At 27.1% G+C, this 10889-nt stretch overlaps 1 protein-coding gene across 1 annotated transcript; it reads right to left on the bottom strand.

Moving 5' to 3' along the window:
• Positions 1-613: 613 nt before the first annotated feature.
• On the bottom strand, positions 614-5314 carry LOC111276056 (uncharacterized). The gene is made up of 3 exons (XM_022861795.2): positions 4829-5314; positions 1987-2175; positions 614-1754 (listed from the first exon to the last, which is right to left on the bottom strand). The coding sequence occupies exons 1-3, from the start codon at positions 5006-5008 to the stop codon at positions 1182-1184; spliced, it is 942 nt and encodes a 313-aa protein (XP_022717530.2). The 5' UTR covers positions 5009-5314; the 3' UTR covers positions 614-1181.
• Positions 5315-10889: the final 5575 nt, after the last annotated feature.

The following is a 10889-nucleotide window of genomic DNA, read 5'->3' as shown; positions in this document are numbered from 1 at the left end:
AATAAAGAAGCTTCTCCTATCCTGAACTTTTATTTAACCCCAAAGAAAAACACTATTGAAGCATTTTGGCTCTAAGGAGGTTCATGATAGATTTACTTGTCATTTTTTTGGGCTCCCATATTTTCCTAGCTTGCTATCGCCATTAAGCTTTAATGTTGGTACTGGAAAATTGTTAGATGGAGGCAAAGCTTCTTGCGAGCAAGCAACTTTGGACATTGTTCAGGGAATTGGCATCGAACAGAATGAACAAACTAGAAATTAATCCCGCCCGCTTATTGTTTTCAGCCATGTTTTCATTATTTTTTTTTATTCCTTCTTACAGAGCAGAAAATAGATTGAGAGATCATAGAAAGGTGATGATTTCTAGATATGGTAGGGGTTCTACATCCGCGGGTTCATCGATTGCTACTGATAGAGGTCTTTTGTATTGTGTTTATTGATGAGAATCGAATTTGAACAAAAATGCATTTGACATTTATTCTGATTTACAATCAAGGCTCCTTTCAGGCAGAATTTATGACAAGACAATCATAAAAACCATCCCACAGGAGTAATGGCTTAACTCAAGATACGCATTCCATTCCTTGGGAATCAAAATATTTTAGTCACAGAATCAACAACAGCAATTACAGCCGGTTAAGTTATTATTGAATTGACCAGAGCAAAATAATCAAATATAACCAAGAACTCTTCAGTAATAAATATACAAATAAATAAAATACAAACTTTGTACTAATTTCCAGAAAATAAGATAACTTTTGATGTCTAAAATTGTTCCTCCAATGTAAACAAGCTAGCAGATTCAAAATCCTCATCTCCGTTGATGCATTTTAAGCAATCAGAGGAGAGTCAGACTCTGAATTTTACTTCAAAAGGCAGGCAAATAATAGCATCACCTGACTCTGAAATCAATGAGGACCATCCGTTAATATGTGCAGCCATTTCCAAAATAATGGAGGCAGCCTGAAATTTTGAATGGCAGTTTGATTGGGAGGAACTCAAACCAGCGAGGCAACTGTAAAATATGATGCCCCTGGCTTTGGATGTTTAAACATGATGGATCAAACACAGCTTCTCAAACTACACTTTCCTCAACATAGGAGACTCTTTGTGAAGATAATAGGAATCAAAAAAGTTATTTACATCAGTCCTTTTTTTTTTTTTTTTTATTTCATCACATTTCACTTCACTGGTCGCATACCAACAGTTCTTACCCGGAACCGGTATTGAGGCTGAGACTCCTCATCGTCATCATCATCATCATCTTCACTAGAGTCATCTTCAACTCTGTCCCACCTTGCATAGTCCAGAGCTGAGTGTCCCTTTGGTTTAGGGATCGCCTGCCATCCCTTGGAATCTTTGATCCCCTGTTCTAGAGAAGCAGCAACTCCAATTCTTTGAGGCACATTGTTCTGATCTGAATGTCCCTTGGGTTTAGGGATTGCCTGACATCCTTTGAAATCCTCGTCGTTCTGTTCTTGAGGAGCAGCAACTCCAGGATTTCTTTCAGGCACATTCTTATAATCTGTTTCCTGCTCAGGGGATTCATTGACGTCGGGTTTCCCAGGGGCAATCATTTCTTCTTTTACCAGATCCTCACTAAGGTCAACATTAAGATCTTTCTGAACAGCTGGCACCACTATGTCTTCCCTTCTGTCATCTTGTTCCTCTTCTTTCTTCACTGTACTGGGTTGCCCATGCTCTTCTTCCTCTTCTTCTAACTCTGCTTCAGATTCAGGTATTGGAGCAAGTGCCTTTCCTTAAGCAAAGAAAACAAAATTCAGTTACTAACATCTGAAAGATCAAATACAAGTCAGCTTAAGACATAACTATTGGAACCATTGTGGTAATAGCTTCCCCAATGACAATGAATGAGCAATTGATTTTGTAAGAGCCAAGAGCAGACAAAGTACTGCTTTAACAAGTAGGACACCGTGTAGAATAGTAGAGAAAGATCTAGAGCCAAATAGAGATAAGAGGATATACCACTTGCGTCCTCAAACGAGCTTGAAGGTTGTGATAAACTTCTGAAGAGGGATTCAACTCTATGAGTTGGTTGACATCAAAGAGGGCTGAATTGTACTCCTTTAGCGTGACTAGTGTTTGTGCTCGCAACATCAAAGCTCCAGTGTGATTGTGGTCAAGCTCAAGAACTGAGGTACATTCCTCTGCTGCCTATATTTGAATTAACATTAGTTCACGGACAACAGGTTCGATCCATTAAAGTAAAATGGACAATCCGTATGTTGCATTCCATGAATAACAAAAACACACTAACATGCCACACATATCAAAGAAAAATGTAGAAGCAAAAAGAATTTGTTAATAAGTTTTTCCACATGATCCTTCTAAGATATGCTCGTAAACTAAGGATAATGGCAAAAATTTAATCCCCAGCACCAATCTCACCTAGTGGGAAATTCATAACTGTTGCTATTGCTGTTCCAGAACATTTTTTGGAATATCCAAAAAATTTTTAAAGTTTCTTAAGAATGAGTGTGTGTGTGAGTGTGCAGGCACATGCATAGATGCATAAACACGACTCAGTGTAGGTGAGCAAGTTATGTGTATCCTTCATCAAACATCAAAACCACTAAAAGTTGTAGAAACCATTACACTTCCTATAAGTTAGTTGTTCACATTTGAATACTGTATTATCCTATAGGCTATTGAATCATGGCAAACAAGGAACAAAAGCTGATTATTACTATCTAGAGTGAAAGCAACACTATCTATGTAGGACTATAAATGAACCGAATATGAATAAATGAACATATGTTTGTAGTTTGTTTGTTTATTTTTAGAAGTGTTCAGGCTCAATTCGTATTTGGCAAAAAAATTACTCTTTTCATTTGAGTTTGGTTTGATTAAATGATAAAATATCCACATTCAGTTCGTGTTTGGTTCAATTAAATTAAACAAACTAGTTCGTGCACATTAAACAAATATGTTCATAAACATATATAAACGAACATGTTCATGAACAATAAACAAATCAAAACCAAACAAATTTAAATGAACAAACCTTAAATGAACATAAATAAACTCAAACAAATATAAACAAATCTTAAAATAGAATTAGGATAAAAGATAAAAATATAATTTTGTTATTATTATTATAAACAAACAATAAATAAGTAATAAACAAACAAGTTCCAAATAATCTTAAATGAGTTTGTCCATGAACATAAACGAACCAAACAAAACTCTATACGTGTTCAGTTCGTTTAAAATACTATTCAAGATTGTTTATTAAAATTAATAAACGAACAGAAGCCAAACACGTTTACGTTCATTGAAAGCTCTCTTCGTAGACACCCCTATATCTATGTTAGGAAACAACTTTTGTTACAATCCTAAATTTGAATTAATAGCTTCAACATTATTTCTATTTAGATAACAATCTTATAAAACAAGGAACCCTTGTTATCTACATTACTGTTTCAATTTTTTTTACAAAGAACGTCATACCAAATGTTGGGAATTTGATCCCAAATCTACTAAATGCCACTCTTAGGTAGTGTTTGGTATAGGTGATTACTCCAAAAATCTTGATGATTTCCACATAATGATTAAATTTCCGTGTTTGGTAATCATTTGATAATCCTACGTGATAGTGATTTTGGATCATTAAAAGTGATCAAATTATTGTCTTGGAAATTAATCTAATTCTCATCCAAAAAAGTGAAACTTTTATCACTTAGTAAAGTGATATGTAAAATTAATAATAATCAATATTACTTATTTAATATGTAAATTAAAAATTTGATTCATCTTAAAATTATAATTATTTTATAGTTATAAATTTTTATATTTTCAAACTAATATTCGTTATAACAAATTTAAAATTAATTTGTGTATTTTTTACTTTTTCTAATGTTCTATATATAATATAATTTTTTTTTATTATGAATTTAATAGATTGGTTTTATTTTCTAGTTCAAACTTTTTTACATAAATTATATTATAAAAATTAGTTTACTTGATAAATAAATATATTTAATAATTTAATTACATTTATTATAAAATAAATAAAATATTATTATGTTTTATGAATTATTATTTTTAAACAATATTTAAATCACTAACTTGTGTAATTATTACAATAAAAATAGTTATTTTCGTACTGTTAAATAAAATAATTTTTAATTTTTAACAATAGCAAAAAACAATGATGTTTAATTCGAATGAATTAATAATTATTATTAATCAAATAAAATAATCGCAAAGCATGAAGATCTTGATAATAAAATCACCTCAATGATTTTTTCCATGGTGATTTTAAAATGATACCAAACACTAAAGTATTAGCACAAAACATCTAAACTATACCAGGCTTAGTTTCTACTTTCTTTTTGTCATCTCTATTCTAAATCTTAAAATCATTAAATAATTTTATTAATAAATAAATTTCAAAATTTTACTGAAATTTTAGTGAAAGAATTTCACTTTTTACTAAAATATCTAGAAACATAAAGAAATATTGATCTTTTTTCTTAAAAAATAAAATTATTCAAGATTATTGAAAATATAAATAAATAATATCCTGAATAAAATATAGAAAAAATTGTTTTATTATTTGCATATTCATTCATCAAAATCAGATTAATAAAACTCTCAAAAAGCAACTTTTATCCACGAAAATATTATATTACACCTAAAAAAAAAAGTCGAAACAAAACAGTAAAAACCAATTTTTTTCGATGTTCCCAAAGTCGTAAAATCCAATCTGATCTGGAGCAAGATAACTATTAAAAGGAGAAAACCCCGATAAGCAAAATCAAAGGAAATTCAAAAGAACAATAAAAAAAAAAAAAGAAAGAGAAACCTTTTTGAAATGATGTAATTTCAAGTAACAAGCAGCTCTATTACTGTGCAAAGCGATCTTTTGAGGCTTCGTTTTGGCTACCGCCAAGGCCTCCGTGTAGTAACCCAGCGCTTCCTCGTACCTCCCTTCTCTGTACATCTGGTGGGCTCTCTCGATCTTGTTAAACGACGTCGTCGCCATATTCACCCTCCCCTCCCCTCCCCTCCCCTCCCCGCCACCCAGTTCTTCCGATCTGGTTAATCTATTTTTGATTATAGATGGAACAGAAAATAGTTCAAAAAAGAATTAAAAAAAATAAGAGAGATAGAGAGACACAGAGTGAGGTGGCGTTTCCAGAAAATGATAATTGTCTTTGTGATTAGTGAAGCTTAAGACAGGGATTTTATTATTCTGTTTTTTTTTTTTTAATAATTGAGATAATTTAAAAATGAGGTGTGTTTTGAATTTCACTTTCGAAAGGGTTTTGAAATTTTAGTGGGAAAGAGGTGGTCGATTTGTAGCCACTGGACAGTGGATCATGAAGAGACAGGTGCGGTTTAGCGTGATGGGCGAGCCACCCACAACCAAGTCATCAACTAATTACATTTCAACGTTGCTGTGTCTATCCCAGGTCCCGCCTAGACCTATTGGCTGGCCGAGTGGGATTTTTTTTTTTTATATAAATTAATGTTTTAAAATTTTTGAATAAATTTTGAGTTTGTAATATTTTCATACTAGAAAGAGACTCACACTTTGCTGAGAGATTTAATCATCGAAATTAATAAAATTTAAGTAGAAAATAATTAAATATAAAATTTTTAAAAAATATTAATAAAAAATATATAATTTTTCACTAATAGTACATAAATAATTAATTATAATTAAAAAAATATTAATTTATCAACAATGAAAAAAATCTTAAAGTATATAATTTTAAATAAACATATATATAATAAGGGAATAAAAGAAATTGAAAAGACACAAAATCTTATATTTAGTTTATCTTTTTCTCATTATTTAGCAAATTCATCCATAATGTTTTTTCTAAAGCTTTGCTTTGATGTCAAAATTAATCGGCAAGTAAAGAGATTATTCAACAAATAATATTATAAAGCTTAACTACATTTGATCATAACTTATTTAAAATCTTGGATACCATAACATATTCAAAAACAAAAAATAATGTTGTTGTTTTTATACATAATGAAATTTTAATTATCAAAGTATATATCTCTAAATTAAATTAAAAATAAATTATTCCTTTTAAATCAATAAACTCTTGCCTATATCAAAAGACATCATTGAATTTCAATTAAAAGAATGAATAAATAAAAGTACATTGCAGGAAAGGAATAATTTTAGAAAATTTTGTCTTATAATCATTATTTTATCTAACAAATTAGCAAGCAAATTAGAATTAGTAAAGCACAAAGGGATTGTTATTGAAAAGATCACAAAAAATTGAGTCAATATTATGTTAAAATATTGTATAAAATAAATTATGTATAGAATGATTCAACTCCTATACGATAATAGTTAAGTAGCATTTTGTATACTCTAAACATCCAATATCATAAAATTTAACAATTAAAAATGGCCAAAAGAACTAAAAACTTTAATTTAGTGACATGCTTTGTAATGGAGTATACAATAACAACCTTTGGTAAATATTAACTTTTAAAATGAAAAACGTAGCTAAATACAAATGAAAATGAATTCATGTACTTGGGCTACTCTACCTAAAAGATACAGTGCAAGTGAATGCCTTTGGTTTGAATCATCCAAAGCTAAAATGGACACATAACCAAATCTGTTTTCATATAAACCAAAACAAACAGCTTAATTAAACAAAATTAAAAATCAAATATCAAGAGGAAAAGCAGAAGCCAAATTTCAATTTACAAAGATAAATTTCTCTATGCGTCAATCTTATCATTGCATCAACTTTTATAATCTCAAGCACACGCGATATTTCTTTCAATTCCAAATCACTCTTTATCTATCTGATACAATACACTAAAAAATCTCATATTACCTATTCAATTAATTAAAAGGAATAAAAACAATAAAACCCACAAATTCAAAACTAACACTTGAGAGATGCGATCTTCATAAAGGCAAACTTCAGAGATCTACGGTTCATATCGAATATTGATATATTTGTTTGACTCTCTATTTGAATCAAAGACTCGCTCATATCATCACTCTATCCCTCTTTTTCTCCCTACCTCTCCATTTAGTTCTTCAACGCCAATTGCAGCTTCTGTCAATGTTGGTTGGTGATTCTTTCCTTCTTGCATTGCCTTCCCAATTTCTCATTCGCTTTTTTTTTTTTTTTTTTGACTTTTCATGATCATCTGTCTCTAGAAGCTTCTGGATAACTTCAACGATGATTTATTTCAATAACAATGAAATCATAAAAAAAATGGAGAAGCTTCTTCGTAAGCTTTAGTTTCACCCATGTTTAAACAAAAATTTTAATTTAAAAGCTTAAAAAACCTTATAAGATGGCCAATAAAAAGATGACAAATGGTGTAAAATCAAGAGCCTCAATGAATACTATATGAATAGTAAAAATTGAGAGGTTACTTTTATATTATAGTTATAGATTTGAGTGATTTTGGATTTAAATTATTATAAATTTGAATTATTTCAAATTTGATTCATTTTGAGTTTAGATTATTTTGGATTTGAATAATTTAAGCTATTCAAAATTTTAACATTTTGGATTCAATTTATTAATTTTTAAAATTAAAACAAATTAATTTAAAAAATTATTTAATTGAATAAATTTTTTTAGAATTTTATAAAAAATAAAAATAAAAAAATATAAATATTAAAATTGTCTGCTTTAAATTAAAATTAATTTTTTTATCTAAATAAATATATTTGATTTTTTATTAAACAAGAATACTTTTACTTAGATTTTGGTAAATATTTTTATTTTTATTTTTTGTTTTTTCCTCTTTTAAGCACAAAATGAATGGAAAAAAAAATAAAATTTTAATAAAAACCAAAAACAAATAGCAAATAGTAAAAAAAAAGTGTAAGACTGACGGTCAAATGGAATCTTAGGTAGTATTTGATTTTAGAAAATAAAACTATTTTCTATTTTTATTTTTTTGGAAAATAAAAAAATAAGTAAATACATGTTTGGTAATTGAAAATAAAAACAAAATTTTAGAAAATAAAAATAAAAATGAGTTAAATATAAGAACAAAAAAAAGATATTTTTTATTAAGAAAACAAAAGATGTACATTCATTTTTTTTTTATATTTTACAAGTTATCATATTTAAACGCTTTTTAATGTCATTAATTAATAAATATATATTAATTTGGTAATGAATAAAACTATGCAGAATTTATAGAGATACCACATAAGCATGCAGGATTAATTAATAAATATATATTAATTTGGCAATAAAGAAAGCAAGCCTTTCTTATAACAACCATATAGAGATGCCACATAAGCACGAATATTGCTATTCGAATATCCCATTTGTTAAGATCTCCTATCGACACAAACTTCGCTAGTTTCTTGTCTTTTTTTTTTTTTAAGTTTATTTCCTTGTCTCTTGGTATTATTGCAATGTTGACCAACTGTTGAAATTTTATTTTCATAAAAATTCAATCCCTAACATAAATTATAAATTTGTCATTCGCTCCCATGGCCTTTAATAAAAAATTTTCATAAAAATGTGAAGATAAAACTTTAAAATTGTTAGATATTGAGATTTGAAAATTTTGAGAATTTGAGAAAAGTTTCAAGGCATATAGTAATGTTACTTTTCTTTTAAGATTTTATTCATTCTCATCACTCGATTAATTGAGATGTAAAAAATTATTGATAATAAATTTAAAAAATATAATAAATTTAATAATTAATTACGTTTTGTATTGACAAAATCAATTTATTAAGCATTCAATGATATAAAAATATAATTATATGATTTAATTATAAAAAACATGTGAGACTTTTTCCGGATTTTATTTACGATAATTTTATCTTGTATCCTCTAAAAACCAAAAATATTTTATTTATAATTAAATAAAAGTTTTTTTGTGCAGACACAATTATTCATAAAAATACTTATTTATATAGACATAACTTTTTATAAAAAATAACTCTTAATAAATAATTATGATATTTAAATAAATATAATTTTTCACTTTCACATGTAATTTATGTAATTTATTATTTTAAAAATGTTCCAACAATCAATACTTCAGCTGTCATGGTGGCATTATCCCTTGTTTTTTTTTGTTTTGTTTTGTTTTTTTGTTTTTTTTTTTTTTTTTTTGAGTTTTCTTCTGTGGATAACGTTTCCGTGTTTCATAGACCTTTGAAATTTGCCAAAGCAATAACTGTTTGTTTCATTTTGTTTCATGTTGATGAATTAATTGAAAATAAAGAAAAATATCTCTTTTTTATGTGAATTTAAAAAATTTTGAATACCTTTTCTTTTGAATTGTACTGCAAAATTAATAGGTTAGAAATTTGATTATCGCTAATTTTAAACTCGTAATTCGTTCTTTCCAGCCTCTCATATAAATTGATTGTTTTGAAAAAATAGGGATTGGGAATAACTTTGATTTATTGGTATAAATGATAGTTATAGGAACAATAAAATTCCTGATGTAGTAATAAATTAAGATTGGGGGTAACTTTAATTTATTGGTATAGATGTTAATATATAACAGGAAGCAAAGTTATTTTCAACCCCAAATGATACATACTTAAAAGTGATTTAAACTCAAAATAATTAATACTCACAATTATTTAAACATAAAATAACCTAAAACTTTAAAATTTTAAAAAAAATTTTTTTTAGATTTTTCGGTGTTCAATAATAATTTTAAATTTCGATTATTTTAAAATTAAATCGGATTATATTTTATAAGAGAAATAAATTATTTTAATGTCTATTTTTTTCATTTATAATACTCAAAATCAAAATCTTATTTTAAAAAAAATTGAATTCATTACCACTCGTATCAACAAATATTTTTTCTTACTTGTTTTCACTTTTCCTTTTTGACTTTTGTAAGTGTTAAAACAAGAGATACAAATTCGAAGATTACATTAGTCTAGGAAAAATGAAATAATAAGGCAAAAAAAAAAAAAAAAACCTATGCGTTAAAAGACAAAAGGGTAATAAAAACTCATCATTTACAAAAATGTACATTAGAAGTGATACATTGGTGTCCGTAAGCCTCCCAGTTGGTCTTTGGAAATATTTGTTTAAAGCTCATTTTGACCGAACCTGAGAGATTCAATACGCTCAAAAAATTTAAAAATATATTAAAATATTTAATATTTTAATATTTTTGGAGATAAATATCTTAACATTTTTAAATATATTTTAAAATTAAAATAAATAAAATTTTTTATTCATTAAGTAATGTTTGATGTCTTTATTCAGAGTTTGATCAAATTCGTCTAGACTTGTGGGTCAGACAAAAAACCCGACATATATGGAGGCTAATTATCCACGTTAACCTTACTTTAAACCAACACGAATAATCTTTTGATAACTTAACAATTAAAATCCAAACCTAATTCTATACATAACTAAAATGATCCAAGTCTTGAGACGCGTCTTAATCTATTCGATTAATTGATGACATCATAATCTATTTGATTATTAAAGCCAAAATGCGACTATGGGTAATGAAAAATAGAAAATATGTTGCATTTATCTACACTTAATATCTTTGCACGACCGATCCGTTTTAGGATGGGTTCACTTTAAAGCTTCACTAATGTTTGTCTCCAGCTACTCTCTGGGTTTTTTTTTTTATTTTAAAATATAAATTATTATTTTTAAATATAAAGTATATGTATTTAAGATGTATCTTGTATATAAAATTATGATAAAATAGAATAAGATGATATTATAAATAAAATAAAATAAAATAATATTATCTTATTTTATATTTGATATATTCAAGTATTAGGATAACATAATTTATTTTTTGATCAAAATTATTCTTCTTCAACGATTATATAATTTAAATTATTAATTTAATTTTTAAAGGTAATAATGAAATTAAACTTATATATCTAATTATATCTTTAA

Source organism: Durio zibethinus, chromosome 25 (genome assembly GCF_047325235.1).
Source record: "Durio zibethinus cultivar Kanyao isolate XHJ-2024 chromosome 25, ASM4732523v1, whole genome shotgun sequence".
Classification (NCBI taxonomy): Eukaryota; Viridiplantae; Streptophyta; class Magnoliopsida; order Malvales; family Malvaceae; genus Durio; species Durio zibethinus.
Note: the sequence above shows the minus strand (reverse complement) of the source record. Positions and strands in the feature narration are given on the sequence as shown.

Excerpts from the sequence above, each read along its gene's own strand:
- LOC111276056 (XM_022861795.2), bottom strand. The coding sequence starts at position 5,008 with ATGGCGACGACGTCGTTTAACAAGATCGAGAGAGCCCACCAGATGTAC. Across the intron at positions 2,176-4,828 it reads AATTACATCATTTCAAAAAG|GCAGCAGAGGAATGTACCTC; the intron begins GTTTCTCTTTCT and ends ATTCAAATATAG. Across the intron at positions 1,755-1,986 it reads CTCGTTTGAGGACGCAAGTG|GCACTTGCTCCAATACCTGA; the intron begins GTATATCCTCTT and ends GCTTAAGGAAAG.